The sequence below is a fragment of the Corvus hawaiiensis genome, chromosome 2 (assembly GCF_020740725.1).
Source record: "Corvus hawaiiensis isolate bCorHaw1 chromosome 2, bCorHaw1.pri.cur, whole genome shotgun sequence".
In the NCBI taxonomy this organism is placed as follows: Eukaryota; Metazoa; Chordata; class Aves; order Passeriformes; family Corvidae; genus Corvus; species Corvus hawaiiensis.
In genome coordinates this window covers 13,822,314-13,846,361 of record NC_063214.1, presented here as the reverse complement: position 1 = coordinate 13,846,361, position 24,048 = coordinate 13,822,314, and the positions used below count along the sequence as shown (strand labels likewise).

The 24,048-nt window shown below is 37.5% G+C and overlaps 1 protein-coding gene across 2 annotated transcripts in view; it reads right to left on the bottom strand.

The window, feature by feature from the left end:
* The window catches only part of NCAM2 (neural cell adhesion molecule 2), a 289,433-nt gene that overhangs the window by 126,652 nt on the left and 138,733 nt on the right, over window positions 1–24,048 (bottom strand). For both annotated transcript variants that reach the window (XM_048293643.1, XM_048293644.1), the window contains exons 2-5: window positions 11,631–11,705; window positions 10,443–10,649; window positions 7,641–7,784; window positions 2,107–2,244 (exon numbers count right to left, since the gene is read on the bottom strand). In XM_048293643.1, the coding sequence (XP_048149600.1) occupies window positions 2,107–2,244; window positions 7,641–7,784; window positions 10,443–10,649; window positions 11,631–11,705 (564 nt within the window). The remainder of the gene's footprint in view (window positions 1–2,106; window positions 2,245–7,640; window positions 7,785–10,442; window positions 10,650–11,630; window positions 11,706–24,048) is intronic.

The window sequence follows — 24,048 nt, the reverse complement described above, 5'->3', positions numbered from 1 at the left end:
TTACTCATTAGAACCTCCCAAAGATTTCCATACATTAGAAACTACCCTGATAACAAAGTTTGTTCCATAATTTATTTTTAATTATTTTTGAGTAAATTTGCAATCTCTTCATATACAAACTTTAATTAAAAAAAAAAAAACAAACCAAAACCTACTGTAATTAACATGCTGTGCCAGCTTTCATAAAGGATCCCTAAGTTCTTTTGTTACAGTTTAGCCTGCTTTGGAGACCTTACATACTTCTATCCTGGTTTAGTTGAAATCAGGACAGCTTTTTCATGTTGGACTCGATGATCCTTGTGGGTCCCTTCCAATTCACCTTATTCTGTGATTCCTGTTATGTGTTTGTACAGATCTTGCATATTTCTGTAGATTCTACAGTCACTGTTACAAGATGAGTAAATAAACAGTGAAGCTCTGAATTTGAATAACTTTTACATACAAATACTTTCATGATAACATTTTCTTTTTATAGCAAGCTTAGATTATCCTCCAAAGTAAGTATTATTTCTTATTTCTCTTTTGGAAAAGGAGATGCAGTGGAAATATAGCCATGTAGCTTTTGGTGGTCTATAGACTCATCCTCCTTTTCTTTATTTTTTTGGTTTTTTCCTTTCCTTTTTTGAATCCAATTCATTTATAGGCTTTCCTTTTCACTAAAAAACACTACAATTTTTTCTTTTTTTCTGAATTTAATATTACTCTAAAAGCTATTTTGGACCAAGTTTTATCCGTTCAACTTTATGTAGGCAAACCTATTTATTACTATAAATAAAACAGGAAATAGTTCTTAATTGATGTCACTCTACATGACCAACAATGTCATAATCACTTATTTGGCAGCTCCTTCTCCTCCCAAGACTGAAGTTTAGAGATGAGTGTTAACATTCTTGCCTAGAGTCATAATAAATGTATGAAGAACCAAATTTGTTTTTATAATTCATGAATAAATGATGTGAAGACAGACCATGGTTTGCAACCTAATGTTTTAGGTTAAATACAGACTCTCTTGGCTCAACTGCATATAAATACCAAATAGAAGTGAAAGGTAATTAGAAGGTGGATTCATATCCCTGTACATAAATAGCAGCAGAAGAAAAAATCATTTGGCTTTTTAAATACTACCAGATGCACTGTTGGAATTGTACATAAAAAGGAGTCGTGGTAATGCAGCACCAGAATGTACCACCTACAACAATCTAGAGAATTCTGCTTCAGACATTGCTGCTTGACAACGTGGACTAAGAAATACCTGTGCCAGAATCTGCTCTTTCTGCTGGAACTAACTGTGGATTCACCTTACATAATGACTTATGTAAACCAGGCTTTGCTGAGAAGGACCAGTCAAGGGCAGATCATTTAAAGTTCCAAACCTAAGATGCACTGTGGCAGAATTTCACTGAAAAGCTGACATTAAACAGACTGCAGAGATAAAAAGTGCCCTTTATGAACTGTGTCCTTTCTAGGCAATGTATGAAGAGATTGTTATCTTTCAACAGGTCAATGCTGAGTTTAAGAGAGGTTGAGTTAAATGCTCCATCTTCTCTCAATTCATTAATTTTCCTTCTTAGAGGTTTATTATAAACTAATAAAATGTATAATGCAAATTTTCAGGTAACTCCTCTCATATTTTATTCGACAGAAATAAAATTTGAAAAAATCTGTAACTAAGACTGTTAATAAAATGTATCTGTGACTTTTGGGACAGCTCATAAGGTACATTAACACAGTGAAGGTGAATAATTATGAAAAAATAAAGTGCGTTTTTTTAAGAGTAAATGACAAAACACTGAAAAATGGAGTGAACTGAACTACTATAATCTGAATTTCAAGTCTTGAAATAATTATTGTTCTGTAAATGATTAATAACAATTATCCATGCTTTACATATTTATATTTACTGATATTATGAAATGTAATGAATTCTATTTACACAGTATAGTAGGTTTTTTTTTCAATATTAAGTAATTACATTTATAGGAAACCAATACTAAACAGACAACACAATTATACTAACCAGTTTAATAAGGGATTTTTAGAATATGTTAAAATTGGCCATAATAATCAAATAAAGCAAGAAGTCAATTCACCAACTTTACTCCTTACCATTCACAATAACAATTATGTCCCGAAAGTCAATTTCTCCTCTTGCTTCCACTCTTCCTTCACATCTGTATACTCCTTCATCACTTTTATTGATGTTAAGAATTTGGAGGTTATTGTTTGCTAATACTGCAAATCGATCTAGAAATGAAAATAAGAAATTAAGTGGCAAAAATCAAGTAAATCAAGACAACATGAGGAACACTAACTTAAATGAGTAATATTTATTTTTTTTCTCTGTACAATCTGAGGGCTCAACGACAAAACATTTGTACATTTAAAAGTAAAATGTTAGCTGAAAAATTTGGGGTTTCCTCATTTCAAAATGCATTGAATTTCCTAAAATTCAATCCTGGTATTCCATTCATAATTTGCTACTTACTCCAAGGAGCAATCAACTGTAAGTTAAATTACAATTTATTGCAAAATGATTGGAATACTCACAGGCATTTTCACAGAATAACAAAAAGATTAAATGAAAAAAAAAAACAACCTCAAAAATTAAATTGAGCAATTTATTATAAAATAAGCAACAAAATGCTGTTTCCCTCTCTGTCTGGACTAATCAGCTGACTTTGTGCCCATTCTACAGCCCAATGTTTAAGCTTGCTTGCCCTCCTTCCGTCCTCCTCTTCCTTTTCTCATTCACTCTTAGTCAACGAAGTATTTCACTACCCTCTAACACTTCACAGAAATGGGTACAAAGACATCACCCAAAATCAACCCCAAACCACTCTATCTTCCTCAGGCCAGCATAAACTGAAATTCAATAGACATTTTGAGGTGCTGAAGGGCACTGCAAAATCAGGCTCTAAAAGCCATGCACACACTTTCCTGCACATGCAGCAGCAAAATTATAATCTGCAGAAGTAAACTGGACCTGAACTTAATTTTTCCTCTCCTTTTTCACTGAACTAGTGTATTAGGTTTACATGTTGATGTGTTGGCCTCATGAAAGAGCATGTGGGAGGAGATACCCCCTTTATAACACATGGAAGACTCTATGCTGCAGCAAATTTATCCTGAACCACTGCAACCCACAGAAAGGATCCACACTGGAACTGTTACAGACTGACCACAGGCCCCATTCCCCAATCTCCCTTCACCCCTTGGGGTGGGTGAGGTAGAAGAGTGAGCAATGAAAGAGTAAAGTTGAGTCTGGAAAAAAGGAGAGGGGAGATTTTGCTTTAATTCTGTTTTTGTGTTTCACCATCCAACACTATTTAACTTGCAATAAATTAAATTAATTTTCCCCTCCATCAAATCCATTTTGCTAATGCTGGTGAGCATTCTCCCTGTCTTAATCCCAACACACTTTTGGTCTCATTTTCTCCCACTATTTTGTTGTATTTAGGTTTTTTGGCAATATTTTGGTACTGGAGTGATGCAGAAGAGGCTTCTTTGAGAAGTTTCTAGAAGTTTCACCCATGTCCTAGAGAGCATTGCCAGCAGGCTCTAAGAAGGACCTGCCACTGGCTAAGGCCATCAGCAACAGTGGTAGCACCTCTGGGATAACAGATTAAACAAAGGGAAAAGTTACTGTGCAACAGCAACTGCAGCCAGGGGAGGAGTGAGAAGACATGAGCAGAATTGCCCTGCAGACACCCAGGGCAGTGAAGAGGGAGGAAGAGGTGTCAGAACATAGATTCCCTGGCAGCCCATGGTGCAAATCACAGCGAGGCAGCTGTGCCCCTGCAGCCCATAGAGGTCCACAGGGAAGCAGAGGTCTACCTGTAGCCCCTGGATGACCTGGTCGGACCAGGTGGATGCCTGAAGGAGGCTGTGGCCCTGTGGGAAACCCGTGCTGGAGCAAGCTCCTGTCAGGACTTGTGAACACATGGAGAGAAGAACCCATGCTAAAGCAAGTTTCCTGGCCGGACTGGGATGCCCCTGGGGAACCCATGCTAGAGCGGCTCTTGAAGAACTGCAGTCTGTTGGAAGGATAGTTGAAGTTCATGCAGGTCTCCCCACTGGAGCAGAGAAAGAGTGTGAGGAGTCCTCCCCTGAGGAGGAAGGAGCAGCAGAGACAATGTTTGGAGTCATGTTAAGCCTGAGAAGAAAGGAGGTATGGGGGAAAGGTGCATTTTTAAGACTTTTATTTCTCACTATCCTACCCTGATTATATTGGTAGTTACATTTTCCCCAAGTCGAGTCTGTTTTGCCCATGATGACAATTGGCAAGTGATTTCTCCCTGTCCTTATCTCTATTTATGAGCCTTTCATTATATTTTTCCTCCCCTGTCCAGTCGCAGAAGAGGTGATAGAACAGTTTTGGTGGCAGCTGCTATCCAGCCAAGGTCAACCTCTTGAGGAGGATAAGTGAGAGAGTGGCTGGCTGGGTGCCTGGAAGCTCACCAAGGTCAATCCAAGAAAGATCGCCAATATTAATGGACTCTTCTGGGGAGAATGACTTCCTGCAATTCACTGAATTGAAGTGGGTTTTGCAGAACCTGAACCCTTGTTACTCAGCTGTTGTTCTTGTTCTGTTTGCACCTTTCAATACTGGAGGGTGATGAGATTTAGAAGCTTTCAGTTTTAACTAGCAACCAAGTGACTTCTCTTTCAGTTGCAAGAATTCTACCATAAAATGAAGAGAGAAATGAATAAAAGAGAAAATTATGCCTCACCCGATAGAAGTTTACAGGACAATAACATCCTCAACACATTTACACTAATTATGTCTGGTTTGTTAAAGTCATACTTGAATATTAATGCCATTTTATACCCTACCACATACAAAATAGAACATCTTTTCCTGTCCTGCTCCTACACAATTCCCACAGAACTGTGCCTCCAAATGTTTTGAAAAGCTGAGATCGAGCCCCTCATTAAGCCTTTAAACATTGGTAAATCTGTTTTTTTGGTTGTTTTTTTTTAACATAAACATGTAATGTGTGAGATGAATGAGAGGGCTGGAGATGATCTCCATTTCTATAAAACACTGAAAAAAAGAGGGTCCACTTAGTATCAGGAAAAAGAAAACTAAACATTGGCTGGATAACTTTTCAACTTTCATTGAAGAAATATGGATACAAAAGTAGATATTCCCATGAGTATACAAGAAATTCACTGTGCCATGGATATCTTGATAAAAATTGTGCCCTTTACTAAACAGATTCAAGTTGGTGAATCTGAACAGTAACTGGGCATTACGCTCCTCCAGCTCATCACTGCATTGTCTGGACTCAACCCCCTCAACTTCAAATGCCTGATTTAGAACAGTCAGTCACATGACCTTCCCCTTCAGTCATATCCCATGTTAAATGATGTGGCTGACAAGAAGGGTTGCCTATGTCTTTTCAGTGCCACTCAATCCAATCTAGAGGTATTTCTGGCTCATGATTTGAAAATTTTGCTGTGTATGTCCGAGGCTATGAGCCACAGTGTCCAACAAAATGCTGTACATTCTACCAGTAAGACATGACTAAAGAACTGTTGAATAAAATATCAAAACTTTTGGAAAAAGTTGAAGACCAAGATCTTTATTAAACCTGTTCCTCATACAAACAAACTTGTCATTCTTTCCAAGATGGACTGTAATATCTTCTGAACACAAAATAAACACAGCATGTTAACCATCTTAAAGCAAGCAATCACATTTGCATGTTGGTTAAAACAAATGTATTTAAATGGTCTACATGGGCTCTGCAGGGCAATGTCACCGCGCCTCCAGTACTGGAATTAGAACTTTACAAGCTACTGACTTTCAGTGGAAAAGAACTTTCAGAGACTATGCTACACCAAGGAAGCAGCAGGACTGGATTGCCACAGCCTGCCCAATATGATCTAGAGGGTTAGTCTGGCTCATTAGAAGTATGCCTTAAATCATCTTTTAGAAGAAGAGAGAATTTGATCATCCACAGTAGGTTTTGAAACTGAAATTATAATACAAAACAGAGTCATTTTTATTTCACAAGGCATGGAGAAAATTTCTTAGCTGTAAGACAGTGGGCATGCTGGTTTTCACCTTTATTATAAACCCATACAGATATAAACAAAACCCACAAAGCTTACAGTGTCCTATTTTTATGTGATTTAAAACTGCTTCCTCCCAAGCATGACTGGAATTGTGATTGAATACTATTCTAGATCAGAACGTAAGGGAAGTATTCTACTACTTTAATTAAAACTGGTTTCTATCATTGTGCCTTTTAGCACTGTGAAAGAAAATGGTTAAAAAAGGCAAGTTTAAGCATTAAAATTTTAAAACCTCAGTTTTCAAAGTGCATGATTTTGAAGAAAGGAAATGTTGCTTCATCTGCTTTACTAATCCTACAGATTGATTGGAAAACGAAAATGGCAATAAAATATTTGAGATATTTGAAGCAGTTCTACTTTTTCAAGCTCTGACTAACATCCTTGAAAAACTTCTTCCCAGACTGCCAATTCTTGTTTTATTTTCAGCATTCTTACTTTTGAAAATGTTCTGTGTCTCACCCACATTCACTCTTTAATTATATATATATATATATAAATATATATATATATAAAAATTTCAACTGTTTTTATCTAAGGGTTGAAGTTTGCTGTTTCCTTTTAGTCTCCATGTCTAGATGACAGAAGAAATAGGATATGCTAAATAAGAAAGAAGTTTAATCAAAACTTTTTTTCACAATGAAGAGGAACCTAAGACTGAGTCCAGAAATATCAACCAAGCTTTTTTTATCCCCTAACTGTTCCACATTTGCTTATTTGACTTCATAAAACACCCAAGCAGCTTTTCTTTTTCATTTTGAAATAAAAATTACAATTAATTTTGAAAGAAGAATTTTAAGTGCATGCGCCTCCCTGAGTTTCATTACATGCAGAGGTAAAACTGATGGGAAGTTAGAAAAGCTGGTTAATTAACAATGCTAGTTCCATTTCCAGAAAATGTGCAAAGTCATGTTTTGGCAAAGATGACTATTGAGACAGCACTGAAAAAAACAATTTAAAGTTTTTGCAGGGGTAAGTCAAAGAAATTCTATTTGCCTAATTAGTTGCCTCTCCAGAGACTTAGAACTTGCATATGGAAAAGGTGAGGTTTATCTTAACCCAGGCTTTATCAGTCTGGCCTAAGCAGATTACTTATACCCCAGTTACCTGTAACTCACAGGGTAACGTACCCTCATACAAGCAAACTCTCACAATAATGCAAAATGCCTCTCCACCTGGAATTCTCTGAGCAACTGGGCAAGTATCTCAAAGTCAATGCTGTGTAGGGCCAGTATCACAGCTTGGTGTGCAATGAAGTTCATCTCTGTGTGTTTTAAACGTGTTCAACTCCTACAGACAAGGCACGCCCAGAAGAATTCCTGTGAGGGAGCTGCCATCAATCTTCTGGGCATTTGGACACTCATGCTACGCCTAGACAAAATTCCCAACCGGAAGAAAAGACACTGTATACGGATTCTCTACAGAACACAGAACCTGGTTCAATTACATTTAAGCTGATGGGCTAATCAAAATCCCCCACTAAAATGTGATTAGTCTTCTTTTACAATAATGTTTTAATATTAATTGGAATGTATAACTTAAAGAGTTACCAAAATACTAACTGTCAGCAATAGTTGTGACTTCCTCATTCCGATACAACCAGCTGACAATGGGAGCAGGTGAACTCGTAACACGGCAAACAACTTCTGCATCTTCTCCCTGCCTGAACTCTTGTGGAGATACTATGTCCCGAAAAGCGAGCTTTTCTGAAAAGGAAAAAAAAAGAAAACAGAATGCAGTAAGAGTCTCACACTTAACTTAGCATTAAAATTACATGTAACACCAAATAAGATAAATATCACTGTTAAATTTTATCATTGTGATAATACAGAATTATTTCCACAATACTATTTTTCAACATATGACTCAAATGGTCCTGGACTTATTCCCTGCCTGTAAAAATTGACTTTACTATGACTTTACTATCATTTTGTATTATGCAAAATTTTGTTTATTTATATATATTCTGCAGGTTTTATAAATGTATTTTCTTTGTTTTCAATGTTCCAAAACACAGTTTTGAAACTCTAGGTCTTAGAAGTTTATATATTCATATTGATAATTTATTCACTCGCTTGTGTGTTTTATTCCTCATTATTCTGTTATTGAATTAAAACCTCGTGTTTTTATTCTATCAAAATTTCCATGAAAATCTTTAAAATTTGGAAAATTCTCACTAGAAAAGTAAAATTTTTGCCTCACTGACTGAGAAAAACAGCAGCTGAGTAAACACCTAAAAAGCCAGTGAAAAACTATTAAGTCTGTTATGACTATTAGGTCATAAGAAATTGTAGCATTATTTTTAGGAATTAATGAGATTTTTTTAGGTTTACTGAAGCTTTTAATTTTTCCAAGCTCAAATAATCAAATTATATTTGATTTTCCACATGGGTTGAATAAATTCAATATTGTTAGAAGTCCGAGATGGCATTAATCCATGATCTTATATAAGATCCAATGCAACTGACTGACACAAAAAAATAAAAATCTGGAAGAATTTCTTGCACACAGAATAAACAAACCAACCTATGTTCTCTCAGATCAAAGATGACCATTTCACTCATTTCAGTGTACGCATTTCAGAGTACTCATTTCAGAGTACACTTTGGGGACCTTAAGCCAGAGATCCAGCTTCACTTCCAATTTTTGTATTGATATGAGTATCAAATAATCCACACATGGCAGAGGGAGCACAGTTTTGTTGTTACACCTCTCATACATTTTTGTATGAAGTCAGAAAAAAACCTCTCACAGACATCCAAGAGTCCTGAACCAGGCCCTAAGACTACCAAGAAGTTATCCTGCTTTTTTCTTACATCACAAATATGAATAAAGAAATTTTACATGTCTGTTCCCACAAACCTTGACATTTCTTGTGTAGGTTTTCAGGTTTCTCTGACCTCAGAATTATTAAAATTAACACATGCAAATGCTTCTAAAGACTTCTACCTTGCTCAGCACTCTGCTAATGGAGTAACTGGCAGTTTTATGCATATAAATGAATTCCCAAAAAATTGAAATCCTTTGAACTGTGAGCTTTCAAGCTGCCATGTAATCACTTCTAACTGCTATCACCCTTTTACTGGCTGTTTTATCAGAAGATTTTTTTTAAATTGTATGTCTTTTGTTATCTGAGTTCTCTCTACCTCTCAGAAGCAGTGCCTTACCATTCTACTCTGTATTTTCTGTCTCATTGTAATTCCTTCACATTGAAAAAACTGTTTTCCAATGAAATCCAATGAAATTAGATCCTAACTGACCTGAAGGGCTGCTGGCATATCCTTTCATCAGCAAAGACCCTGCCTTACACATTCACTGTGCTTGTTTAATGTACAGTTTTTAGGCATTTATATTTGATCTAAAGAATGCGATAAAATGTAGTTATTCAACACTGAGAGAAAAACTACTCAAATCTCTCAGAGAATCTCTCAGTACAATAGAATGTATTTCTTTTTCAAATATACTCAAGTAGTTGGTTGTAATTGAAATTCATTTTGGTTACTTTTCATGCTAAGCTTCAATGCTTTATGTCAAAACTCTTTCACAATGCCAAGAATAGCAAAAGACAGAGATTAAAGTAACTAATTCAGTAAAAACTCCACTTTTTATATGTCATCTATTGCACTTCCTGCACTTTTATTTATGCACATATTTGTAATATTGTGTAACTTGTAAATTGTACACATGCTTGTTATATGAACTATGCTGATCTTTCTCCTCGTATTTTCTCATTTCTTTGTGGGGCATACTGCGCACCCTCATAAGATTACATTCTAACATACAGAGGAAAAGCAATCTACAATACTTGTAAGTGGCCCTCCACCTAATTTAAATCTTTGTCATAATGTCTCCTAACTAAACTGCAGGAGATGCAATTATTTGGAAGATAAATTTCAGAGCTTGGGATGATATTTTGAGTGGCTTTACTTTCCCTATGTGTGGATACAAAAATGCTGCTAGCAAGGATTTTCTTGCTATTTTCTAAGTCCGTGAGAGACTTTTCTCTCTCACAGAAGAGGTAGCAGAGTTCTGTAAACAACCAAACACCTGCAGCCTTGAAAAGTCTTGTTTAGGGTACAGTAGAAAAATGTTTTGACAATGGATGTTTTAGGATTCTAGCCAATCACCCCAAGGGGTGGCTGATCCTTTTTCCAATTAGACTATGAACAAAAAGTCTATAAAAGAGTTTGTAAAATAATTAAATAAATCAATCTTGCTGCACAATTCCTGCCTGCTGGATCTTCTCTCCTCCTCCTCCCTACGGCTGCGGGACACGGTGATATACCCTAGGACTGCGGTAATACCTATGCTAGGGGCTTTTAAAACATAGGCGCTTTTTTGTTAATTGATAGTATTTTACTTACGATAAATTTCCAAAACTACAGTAGCTTCTTGAGTTTGTCCTTTAGCGTCTGTTGCTTGGCACCGATATATACCCGCATCTTCTATGTTTGCGTTATAAATGGTTAGACGCGATCGAACGCCTTCTTTCTGAACAACCACTCTTTGACTAGAAACAATCTTCTCTCCTTGTGGGTTGTACCAATCTATGTTCTCAGGCTCACCAATGGCTACAAACAAAACCAAAACCAATCCAAATTTAGACATGTAGAAGGATATCATGCAACGCATATGCCTACCCAATGCACAGTCTATGCAGTGTCAGGAATTCATGCAAAATTCAGGAAGAATTTTTTCATGGAAAGTGTTGTCAAGCACTGTCTGCCCAGGGAGGTGATGAAATCACCCTGGAGGTGTTCAAGGGATAACTGGATGTGACACTCAGTGCCATGGTCTAGTTGACAAGGTGGTGGTCCATCAAAATATGGGCTTGACAATCCTGGAGGTCTTTTCCACCTAAGTGATTCTGTGATTCTATAATGTCAGCTAATTGCTAAATTATGAGACTTGTAAGAAAGACAAGCAGGACAAAACTGCAGGCAGATGTACAATTATTGAGACAGGGTAAATAGCAGCTCAAGGATCTCGAAAGGGGAAAAAAAACCCACAGAAAAGTACAAAGTCTTATAGGAAAGAAAAGGCTGTCCAGCAGTGACTGGATCAACAGGTCAAATCATCAGGCAATTGCACTGTCAGTGTAGTCAGGCCATGTGTCACTGTCAATGGAAGATCTAAACTCAGTAAGGATCTATATAAATCAGCTGCAAATGCAAATTTGCAGCTGATTTATTTGCTCCTGATTACTGCCTCACCAGAAAAAATCTCCTTGGTTGTCTCATTGGGTTGGAGAGGATTTAATTCCTTAGTTTAAATAAGTGAAAATATTTTAACTAAAAAAGCATCCTAACAGATATAAAGTACCTGTACTGATAAAGAAAATTCAAACTGATTCAGTGTGTGAAATAAAGAGATCCTACACTGGAAATGTGAAGCCAGCGAAGTTTTAGTATTTACTACAGTTCTCACAAGTCAACGTGAATATACAACGATATGTTGATTTAATATTGTGTATCAACTAATTCAGTTACAAATAAATAGAAAGTTCAAAATTTAACAAAAATTGTATACCTACAAATAAAATTAACACATACCTGTGCATGTGAAGAACTTGGATTCACCCACACTGAGCTCAACTTTGCTAAGGGAAATTGTAACTTGAAGTAAAGCTGAAAAATATAAAGTAGGTTGTAAATTCATTTGGGCATTTTTCAGTTTAAATCTTATATTGTCAGGTTTTATATTGTTTTCATTCTATATGTAGAACCTGTTCAACAAGTACGAAATTTCAACTAAACATTGTTTTATTTTGAACTAAAGTACATACAGTGATAGAGAATACAATCTAAATAAGGATGTTACACAATGATAACAGATTTATCTCCCAAACCTGAGGAAAAAATTAAAGAAGAAAGGGAAAGAAAAAAAAAAAGAAAACATGATAGAACTATACATGAACATAAAACTAGAAATTCAATGAGAAAAAGGTGATTTGTAACACACAGACTGACCAAGGGTAAATCGCGCCTGACCAACTCCACCACCTTCTAGGATAAAGTTATTAGTTTTGTGCACAAAAGAAAAACAGTGGGTACCAATAAGCTTGATTTTATCAAGTCTTTTGACACTCCCTCCCACAATATTCTCATATTCAAGTGTATTGGATATAAAAAGCAAGGCTTTGGTAGTGGGATGGTTACAGGCGAGGGAGGTCAGAGGTTGTACTGTAACAGATACAGCCAGTTCTAGCTGGGTCAGGATGGACTCCCTGCAGGACACAACTGAGAGGGCTGAAGGAGTTTGTAGCACATCTTAAAATGCCAAAGAGAGAGACAAGAAGGCCAAAGTGATAAGAGCTGCTCCATGACACAGTTGGTAACACTCCAGGACTCTGGCCAATGCATGAGCCCATGAGAGAGCAAACACATCCCGAAAAGACTGTGGATAACCCACAACAGAACAGAGGAAATGAGTTAGGCAAAAGGAGCCATGGAAGAAAAGAGGGAAAAAGAAGGAATGGCAGAAAGAAACCACTGCATCCTCACCCCAGCCTCCTGCATTATCCAGCACCTCATTGAATGGACTGTTACCTGCATGGGAGGTGATAGTAAGGGGAGTGAAGGCCAGGACAGGGAGGAGAGGTATCTCGAGTCTGGGAAAGAGGCAGAAGGGTGTTTTCCCAAAGTCTCTAGCTTTTTTTTTTTTGTTAAGTGACAGATTTTACCCATGAATATGACATAACTTCAAAACATGCTAAAACCCACAACTATTCAGTTCTGTTGATAGCAAAAATTCAAGAAAAGCTGAGCACAGAAAAACTATCAGCAAAGAACTATCCACAGATATTAACAAGAAAACTTATCACAATTAAGAGAAAAGTGCAATTAAATAGATTTGCTATTAACTTTCATGTAATTAGCCTAGATAAGCAAGAATTAGACAAGATGTGAATTTTTGGTTCAATAGTCATATCAAAAGCTACACCAAAAAAAGGCAAAGAAAACCGAAGATTACTTCAGCATCAGTTTGCCAACCTAAATTTAACAGAACTGGCTATTTTCCACAAAAATTTCCAAGCAGCAAACAAAATTAAACATTAAATATCTGTACAGTACATAATATTTTTCATGAGATGTCCTGAATTGTCAACGCTTTTCCTGAGAAGATCACCTCAATTGCATTTTTTTTAGTGAGTGTTGATATCTTATGCCCTGCCCCTGGAAGAAAATAGCTAAGAATAAAAACCACAAAAAGCCACAAGAATATATCCTGCCTTGGGCAAAGGTAAATATCTGTGCGTGCTCTGCTAAAAACAAAACTTCTCAGTCCATAAAGACAACCAGGAAGATGGCAGGACTGCTTAGAGTCCAGAAAGAAGCTGAAGCAGACCATAAAAATGTTGATTCTAGTACTAGGGAGCAGGGACTAGTGGCATTTCCAGTGCCACAGTGAGGAGCACAGTGAAGGCTCCTTTAGGACACAGAGAGCCCTGACAGAGGAAGAGTCTGCTTGTTCTCATCTATGGTCTTTACATTTATGGTACCAGAAGCAAAAGCCAAACTTACATGTAAGAAAGGAAATGTTTAGCACAAAGTTTTACTTTATGTTGTAATAAGAATCAAGGAGTAATAAATCATCCAGCAGGCTACTCCAAGCCTCATTTCTTTATTTACCTGTCAGGTAAAGCTTCACTATAGCCTCAAGACCTATGATGGCTGGTTGGAAACCAAGGTACTAATAAATACAGCCATGGGAGAACTTCAAGTGCTCAGACGTTTATTTCATATTGCAGACTCACTTTTTAGGTCCTATGATACCATTTTTCTGGTAGCATATTCTTTTAAAGAGCAGTCTTGTACATTTGCTTCAGAAATATATATGTTAGCATTTCAGCAGTATTGCTTCAAGGACAATTCCATTGCTTACTTCCAATAACTGTAATAACTGATGTTGAACTATAGAAATACAATAGATTAGGTAATACATGTCAGGTAGAATGCAAGAGATGGCATGAGAGGCGAAAAAGCAAAAGAATATTTTTCCTTCATCAATTAAATAGATATTTCCAATTGTAACACAGCTTTGGCAAAGGGCTCAAATCCAATTAAATTTCTTAGCATAAGTGTAACCATAAACTCTGTGGAGATATGCTAGCTACATCTCCGAAACCAAAAGGAAATATTTTTTTTCTACATATTATACTTGAATATTTACAAAATAGAAAAATATAAGACCATCTGTCCCATTTTCCCAGCCTCATCATTTTCCCAGCTCTGCTTCACGTAAATAGAAAAATATTGCTTAATGCAACCTAGAAGAAAAAATATTGCCCGAGTTATTAATCTAGAAATCTGTGCTTTTTAGTGGTCAGGAAAATATTCAAGTATGAAGCTAGGAGAAGACTCACTTGTCACTTACTGAAAACAAAATATTGCAAAGTGACAACACATTCAGAAAATTTTGCCTTACTTCCAAATCTGTCTCAAGAACTACAGATAGTATAAGCTCTGATGAAGATGGCAGCGATGTACTCACAACTCAAATTATTACTCTACACTCACTAATGGATTACTAAAAATATTGAGTTCTTTGCACCAGGCTGTTGTGAATCTCTTTAAATACACAGGCGAATGCTTATTTTATCAGATCAGTGAAGATAGTGCAAAAATTTAGTAGAGGTGTTATCTGTGTTAAATTAAACCCAGAAATAAGTAGTACCTTCTTGTTAGATCTCAAAAAATACTTTCTCTTCCCATGTTTCCAAGAATATCACCTAACTACCTATTAAAAAAAAAAAAGGAAAAAGGCAAGATGTAAAAGATCTCTTCGAGTAGAAGTCTGGGGAGTGTAATGCTACTGTAGTACAGATGTTCTGGGAAAAAGTGAAGTCATTTGGGGCTTCCCTCAGTCTTTGGTACATGTCCAATTTCACAGCAAAATAAAAGAGCACTACTAGAACTAGGTGATACAACCAATCCCTTCCCTTTTGATCAGAGTCATTAAGAAGGAATTATTATCAGTTGTAATACACTAAGAGGATTCTGCTGAATTATTCCTTAATGGGTTTAAAAATCACTTAGGAATATAAGTAAGAACGGTAATGAGAGGTCCATTTGTACTGTTAAATATGGAGACAGATGACTGCATTCATAAGGACTAACATTTAGTAGACTAATTGATTTCAGTCCCATTAGCAGCAGTAGCCTTCAGATTTCAGAACTAACATCACAAATCTACCATAGGTGTTTGCACACATAATCACCTGATGCAACAGAAGTGAGGTGTCATCAGTGAGAGGTTAGAAAAATGGTAGCAGTAAGTCACTCACATGTACTTCTACTGTCCCTCAGCAATATATTAAAACACATTCAAACTGTATGCTATATAAATGTACATTTAAATATAAGGTACTAAAAAGGTAATGGGGATGATATTTTGATAAAATCTGAAAAAAATACTGAGTAAAGCTCTGCTTCATCTAATAAACCTATCCAGCATCTTCTTAATAATTCCGTTTCTTAAAAAAAAAAAAAAAATCCCACCCAAACACACATAAAACTTGAAAAAACTTCCTTTTGTCTGTATTGGAAAGACATCAATAAAAAAACCATATCATATTCTGTTCTAGTTTCCACAATATAAATTGGGTACAACATAGTTGAACAGTTTTATGCTACATCAATACATCTGAATAACTTTTGGAATTTACTTTTGAGCCATTAGACATCACTCATCTGTGGAGGGGTCTTGTCTTTCTAAATCTGTTGGACTGCAAATTCACTGAAGAGGAAAGGTTAATGGGAAGGCAGTAAAAAGGAAAGGACACAGCTCTGAAGCCAAAGCAAGGCCTAACTTGGGATCAACATGGAGCTAAGGGAAGCAATGACAGCTACAGACACTAATTTGGATAGCTTTGGCACTGGCTGCTAAGAAAAACAAGTAGACTGCAAGACAGAGCTGAGAGGACTGTCTTCTTTGGGAAGGTCCTAATTCTGTTTAGCATGAGTTCTCTGATGATAACTATATCCTTGGCCGTTGGTGTTCTTTCACTTCATTTAGTAAGCAAACCTACTTAGGTGATGTGATTTTGCTTTCAGTAAATGATTTAACTAGTATTTAATATATGCTTAGAAAACTAGGCTTCATTATCCTTGAGCACAAAGAAATTAGTATGTTTTTAGTAGGTATCAAATTCAATCCCAGAGCAACCACTCACCCAGTTAATCTTTCTACCCTCTATTATGCAGGATTCCAAGAATATTATGTTTAAGTCCACTGATGCCCAGATAAAAGTGAATGGGCTTTGAATGAAAATTACACTAACACAACCCTTCCAGAAATGGATTTTCTCTTAAAATTCTAGTAATTTCTAATTGAAATATACTTTGAAACACCATTGAAAAAACATTTGGTGGTTGTTTTTTTTTTTTAATACTATATTTTAGAAACATTTGGACCTCTAAGCTGAAATGAGGAAACATAAACTAATAAATATACAATGCACTTGTTAAGTATCACACAGTTCAAGGGTTTTTTATTTTAGGGCAAATGCTTGAGTTCTTTTTAAAAATCTGACTAGGTTAAACTTTCTCAACTGCTAATTCAGCAAAATCAGAAATACAAAACCAAAAAATCATTATGCAAGCCATAAAGTTACATTTCCATTATCAAAGGTCTGATCTAAGCCATTTCCATGAGTAATCAAAAAAGTTGGGAACAATACACCTCTGTCCTAAAGAAATCCACTAAGAAACAATATAAAATAAGGCTGAATTAAAGTTTTTTGCACTTGAGAGGTGGAATGCTCCAATGGAAACCATGTTTGGAGATATCTTAAGTCACCTAAGGTGGATTTTTTTATTTTTTTTCCACATAAACGAAGAAGATTCCAACACTATAGACCTGTGAAGAGGGAATGGTATGCAGTCAGATGTTACGCAAGAGATGACCATTATAGATAATGACATAGTTACTAAAATCATCACAATTAAACAGCAACCCCACAATGAAATGCTAGAAAAAAACCCAAAGATTTTACCAAATACTGACACATCTGTCTTATAACCAAGTGAACTATCCATGGGGAAAACAATGCTATCATCCTATCCACTGAAAAGGAGATGATGTTCTTGTTGAGCTTGTAAAGTCTGTGAGACTTGTAGTGTTTAAAACCACCGAATACATTTGTAATCCTCTGAGAACAAAGAGAATGCTAAGAATAATCTTTTTTCTGTGTGTGAGAACCTACAGTGAAAAATTAATCCAAACAGACTATTTAAATGCAATCCATTTAATGTTTCATCATTTAAATGTACTTTTTGGCTTTTTCTCAATTTTTTTAGCAGTTTAATAAACTACATAAAAATTCCTATTCATACAGTATTCTAATATCCTGTAAACAATGTAGCCTTATTTTTTTTCTTATGAATAAAGATATATTAACTGGCCTAATGACATCCTGTCTTCTATTCCTTGAATGCTTGTCTCCAAGTTTTGTAAAAACATCTGCAAAGACAATAAACAAACATTTAAACCCAGAAGAGTTTGGTTATTTTCAATTTTCTAGTCATACTACTACTGATAAATCATAAAGCATCACTTCTCCATGGTATGACAGTACTGAGAGGTGTTAAATTTATAATTGCTTGTTAGAAAGTTTCCAAATTAATTAAGTACTCCAGTATAACTCAACTTTCCATTTCATCACATTAGCCCTAATTTGGATTTGTCGGTAGAGATACAGTTCTGATTTAAAGTTCTAAGGTTTTATTTGAATTATTATGGATTCCTTGTCCAGTTTCTGTCTTATAGATTACAGAGTGTTTCATTTTTAGTTAGACAAAACAGTCTTTGTGTCATCATGAATTCATTTCCTACATCTGTTGAAGTGTCATTTTCCCTGATGAGAGGAGCTGGAAGTCACACAAAGTTCAAACTGCCTTCTGGGCCATAACAGATGTTATAGGGGTGAAATGCACAATGAAAGAGCACCAACACAATCCAGTTTTGTGCAACAAATACTGAAATATAATCAGCAAATCCTCCCTTAAACATTCTTTTCTATGACACTTGCAGCAGAAACAGTAAAATAGATAAGCTATTAATATCTGAGCAGAGACAGTAAACAAGTATAAACCAGTCTGCTTGCTACAATTACATTCAAAAGACTTATCTCAAACAGAAGTTACTCGCTAATGTCCCCCCAAAAGTCAAGCAAACTACATTTTAGAAATAAACACATAAATAATGTGAGTGTTACTGAGATTTTCAGGTAGGTTGATAATGGAAGATCAGTTCTTCAAAACTAAAGAGATGGGATAATGGGTAAATTTTTACATATAGATTTACAAGCCCAAATTTTAAAGATATTTTAAAGAATACCTAAGAATATTTATGAATATTCAATATTCATAGTCCTGGCTTAGAAGCTTATAAAAAAATCAAGATTAATAGATAGCCAAATGAAAAAAAAATCAATATGCCTTGATTTATTCATTTAAAATCTGTGTAAGTGGAAGGCACGATGAACACTGGGGGACTTTAATTATAAAGTGTCAGGCATGACATGATGCATATCTTTAATTCTATTTAAGTTATTCTAGCTAAATTCAGTAGGCCTTCTTATTATGCATGGGAAGAACTGTGAAGTTTAAAATTAATTGATTACCAGAATATTAAGATATTTTAACTATAGGAGAATGTACTGGGGAACCTTTATCATATATTGGTCTCATGCACATATAGATACACATGTGGAGAAAAAAATAATATAGAATAAGATGATCAAAATACTACAAAATAGTACTTATCAAAGCTGAACATCACCTTAACAAAATCTGCTCAATCTGATTTGTTGCAGTGGGGATCCTGCAACACGCATATATCAAACCAGGAGTCCCGTGGAAAGGAAATATATACGGACAGACAGATTCTTGCTAGCTGTTTCAGAGAGATGTTTATTTCTCCAGCCGCATGGCCGGAGCTCTGCCGAGGAACTGTCCCAGTCACGGGACCAAGGGTCCTCCTGCCCGCGCAGGGGACACAAACCAACCAATGGGAACGAGGCTGAGCAGGGGCAGCGAAACCCCGTGTCTGTGCCCTCAGGGCCCCTCTCCCAGGGCTACACGGCAGGGGAGGGACCCCAACACCGATTTTTTTTTTTTGGCAGCAATAAACAGAAAGAAAAAGTATTTGATGAGCCCATGAATATTAAGGAACATGCTTCCCAAACTGAAAATTACTAAATGGGGGAATTTCTAATTTCACAGTATCTCCTACGCACATGGTAAATCTCAAAACCAAGAAGTATCTCAATAAAGATAAACCTGAAAAATAAAGACCTTAAATCAGTTTTCAGTAGCAGCAACCTAGAGGTGTAGCATAAGGGGGAGGCTGGGCATGAGCATTGTGGGAGGGTTAATTTTTTTTTAATATTAAATTTCTTTACCCAAGAAAAAAGTGATAGGACAAGAGCCAATGGCCTCAGGTTGCACCATGGGAGGTTTTGATTAGACATTAACAAAAATTTCTTCACTGAAAGGGTTGTTGAGCATGGGAAAATGCTGCCCAGAGAAACAGTGGAGTAACCATTCCTGCAGGTATTTAAAAGATGTGGAGATGCAGAGATTAGGGACATGGCTTTAGTGGTGGGCTTGGCAGTGCTGAGTTAAAATGGTTGGACTGGATGATCTTACAGGTCTTTTCCAACTTAAATGCTTCTACGGTGTTTTGGTTCGGGTGGGTTTTTTCTATGGGTTTTTTTGGTTATTGTCCTAGGTTACCATGTAACCAAAAACATGTATTCTATTATCATCTTCACAAGCTGTTAAAGCAGGTGGGGCAGTGTTCATTATCTCCTACCATGACTCATCCCTGATAACTCCCTCCGGGAACTATCTCTGTTTAATGGGCAATCAAGGACCCACAGCATGACCCATAGAATTGCACCATCCCATTGTGAGATGCTCTGCCCAGGGGGAGGAGCCAAGCATTCCCACCTGGATATAATCTGGGGTTTGGAACAACACAAGCAGTCCTTACTTACTGGATTCACAGAGGACAAGAGCTACCACTGGACCTTCAGGTGAAGACCAAACCCTTCTGCAGGATCACTGCATCAACAGAACCACTTCATCTGGACTCCTACCACCACCCTGACCAATAGGCTGTCAGGTTGTATCCTGACTCTGTCAGTGTTCTTGTAGTATTGCATTTATTTTAATTTTCCTATTAAACTATAATTCTGACTTGTGATATCCCACTGGTTTGTTTTTAAACTAGCACAGTTTTTTTTTTCTTTTTAAAACTAATTTAAAATTGTTTTAATGTAATTTCCAAAAGACAAGTGGCAATGTGCACTAAAACACAGGAATCTTTTTAAACATAGGAAACCACTTTTTTACTCAGTGGGTGGTCAAACGCTGGAACCAGTTGCCTGGAGAGGCTGTTGATTCTCTATCCTTGGAGATGTCAAACACCTGATTTGGCACAGCCCTGAGCAATCTGTTGCTGACCTTGTTCTGAGCGGGGGTTTGGAACAGGAGTTTTCTCCTGCCTTCCTGCCTCTGCTGGTCTGTGTGTGTCTATGTGATCTTTCTAACATGAAAATCTAACTTGTTTCTCCTTCCTCCACTGGGCAGCCTTTCATTATAGAACAGTAAATCAGACACACTACAGAGGCAAAAAAATTACTTAAGGCTCACATCTGTCAAAACCTGCAAACTTGAAGTTAAAGTCACAAACATCAGAAATGTTTCTGAAAAGAAGCACTCATGCCAAGAATGCCTCATATTTCCTCATTATATTCCATTTTGGTTTTGCTGAGGAAGACACTTTTAAAAACAGCATTTCTTCATTGTTGCTTGGTAGTCAGCACAAGTTGGTAACATGCCAAGACAGTAACTGAACATGGACACCCTCATTGAAAGGTACATACAAGCTGCCTGGGGAACAGCAGCAGAAGACATGATACTGAGGGGAAGAAAAAAAAAAAAAAAACAGGTGAAATCACTGCTAAAATTCTTCCTTCAAAATCAGGTAACAGCCCCAGTGGTCCTTCAAACTGCAGAAGGGTATTGGATTGAGCCAGCATTCATCTAACTACTTGGCATTTATAATCTAAATCCAAAGAACATGTTTCTCAAAATTCAGGCCAAAAGTTGTATGCAAGGTTTCTGTTGAATGCTAAACACACTGCCCTTCAAATACAACTAATACAACAATAACTAAGAGAACTAACACTACATAAACATGTCTCTTATTAGGAGCCAACAGTTTGCCCACTCTTAAACAATACATAACCCATTCTCACAAAAATGTCTGCTTCAAGCACATTCTACAAAGGAGATGTTCAATGTTTGTTTCTAATGTGATGTACACATTAAGGGATTTCTCTGGAAAAAAAAAGAAAATGTAGTTGCTTAAAGATAGATAGTACTGTAATAAAGACAGGGCAAGAAATCAGATCACATAGTTATGGAATCAACATATCCTGACTGAATTAAAAACAAGAGATCTTTGCAACAAAAGGTGTAATGCATTCCTTTCCCTCAGTTCTCACTAGAAAAATGCTACAATTAGCCTTAGACTTGAGAAGTTATTAGGTGACATGGAAAAAAACCCAAGAAGTTGGCTAGTTACAGCAGCCATTGCAATTGCACGGCAACTGTTGCTACAAATACAGTAGCTTCTATGAAATGTACATGTAAGTAACAAATAAGTTAAAGCAGAACAATATGTAAGCTAAAGTCAGCAACAGAAGGAATGGCATTTAGGCCTTGTGTCCTGGGTTGCAGTGTATTCTATTACCATCCCCATCAGCTGTTGAAATCAGGCGGGGCAGTGTTTCCTTGCCTCCTCCCCCCAGACTATCTTTCTGTTGTTAATTGCCCATCATTGTCCTGCCGCCTGACTCAGAGATAACTCCCTCCGGACTATCTTCTGTTAATGAGCCTAATCAACACTTTGCCTCATGACTCATTACCCCATTGTGAGATGCTCCACCCAGAGGGAGGAACCAAGCATCCCATCGTGGATATAAGCTGAGGCTGAACACCAGAGACACCGGCTTCCCACTGGATTTCCAGAGGACAGGAGCTACACAGCCACCATTGGACTTCCTGAGGAAGAGCAGACTGTTTTACTACAGGATCACTGCTTCAGAGGACTGCAGCCACCATTTCTACCAGACTGCTACCACCACCCTGCCTAACAGGGTGTCAGGTTGTACCTTGACTCTGTCAGTTTGACAGTGTTTTCTTTTACCTTTTTTCCCCTTTTCTTTAATTTCCATTAAATTGTTATTCTGACTTGGTGTCTCCCACTGGTTTGTTTTCAAACTAGTACATAATTTGGCGCCCAGTGTGGGGCTTGCTCTGAGAAAAGGTCAGAATTACAATTTTGTATAAACAGAAATCTATTCACCATGGTGCTCAGCTTGTCTACATGGGTACTGTATCTTGCTCTCTATATTTTTCCTCACATGGGGTACTACCTGCCTGTTGTATTACTCCTGTTAAAACCAGGGAATGGTATGAGAATTGCTTTATTGGTTTATTATGTCTATAGCATAATAACCTGTGAGGCGATGAATACCATTTGGAATATATACTCAATTTTGTTTGGCTGTCCTAGTCTGGGCTCCTATGTCTGGGACCTCTTCAACAATCACAGCCAGCCCCTGGTGGGAGGAGTAGAGAGTGGTTTCTTCCAGCCTTTCAGGCCAGGCACAGCAGTTTTTGAAAAAATTGAGTTCCCTCTGGATGTTAAGGATGGTATAATCTTCTTATCAGTTCTCTTCTCTTTTTTCTCTATGGCCTGCATTGTGTACACCATGCTTAGAAACAAAACACTACTTAGTGTGGTGCAACGTCTGCTTGAGGAGGAGGTAAAAAGGAGCAAAGCAGCAAATACCATGTCTACACAGACTGTCACACAGAAAGGAGCCAAAAGCAAAGCAACCGCATCCATTTCTACGCAGACCGTCACAGAGGAGAAAGGAGCCAAAAGCAAAGCAACCGCATCCATTTCTACGCAGACCGTCACAGAGGAGAAAGGAGCCAAAAGCAAAGCAACCGCATCCATTTCTACGCAGACCGTCACAGAGGAGAAAGGAACCAAAAGCAAAGCAACCGCATCCATTTCTACGCAGACCGTCACAGAGGAGAAAGGAACCAAGAGCAAAGCAACCGCATCCATCTCTACGCAGACTGACACAGAGGAGAAAGGAACCAAACAAAAAGCAACAGTGTCCATCTCTACACAGACTGTCACAGAGGAGAAAGGAACCAAATGTAAAACAACAGCGTCCATGTCTACGCAGACTGACTCAGAGGAGAAAGGAACCAAAAGCACTGTCAGCGTCCCCATGCAAACCATCACTGAACCAGAACAGCCTAAACCAATTGCAGTTGCCCCCGTGCAGAAGAAGAAATCAAAAAGCAAATCAGTCCGCATAGTGACTGACGAGGATGCAGCAGGACCTTCGCACCCAGCAGAAGAGGCAGAGCCAGAGATCATCACTCGGTCGCTATCCCTGGGTGAGCTGCGAGACCTGCGGAGGGAATTCACCCGCCAGACGAACGAGTCTATCCTGACCTGGCTGCTCCGCATCTGGGACGCTGCAGCCAATGACACCATTCTGGATGGAAGTGAGGCCAGGCAACTGGGATCTCTGTCCCGGGATGTGGTCATTGACCAGGGGATCGGGAGAACCCAAGAAACTCTCAGCCTCTGGCGGCGACTGCTTACAAGTGTAAGGGACGGGTACCTTTGTAAAGAAGACCTCCAGGTGCACCAAGGAAAATGGAGCACAATGGAACAAGGTATCCGGTGCCTGAGGGAATTGGCTGTGCTGGAGATCATTTTCTCAGAAGATGAGAGATTTCCTAAGAGCCCAGATGGTGTCCAGTGCACGTCACAGATGTGGTTGAGGTTCGCACGCCTTGGACCAGAGATATACTCCCGTTACCTGGCAACGCTGCAATGGAGGGAAGGCGAGGACAGGGTGGGCGT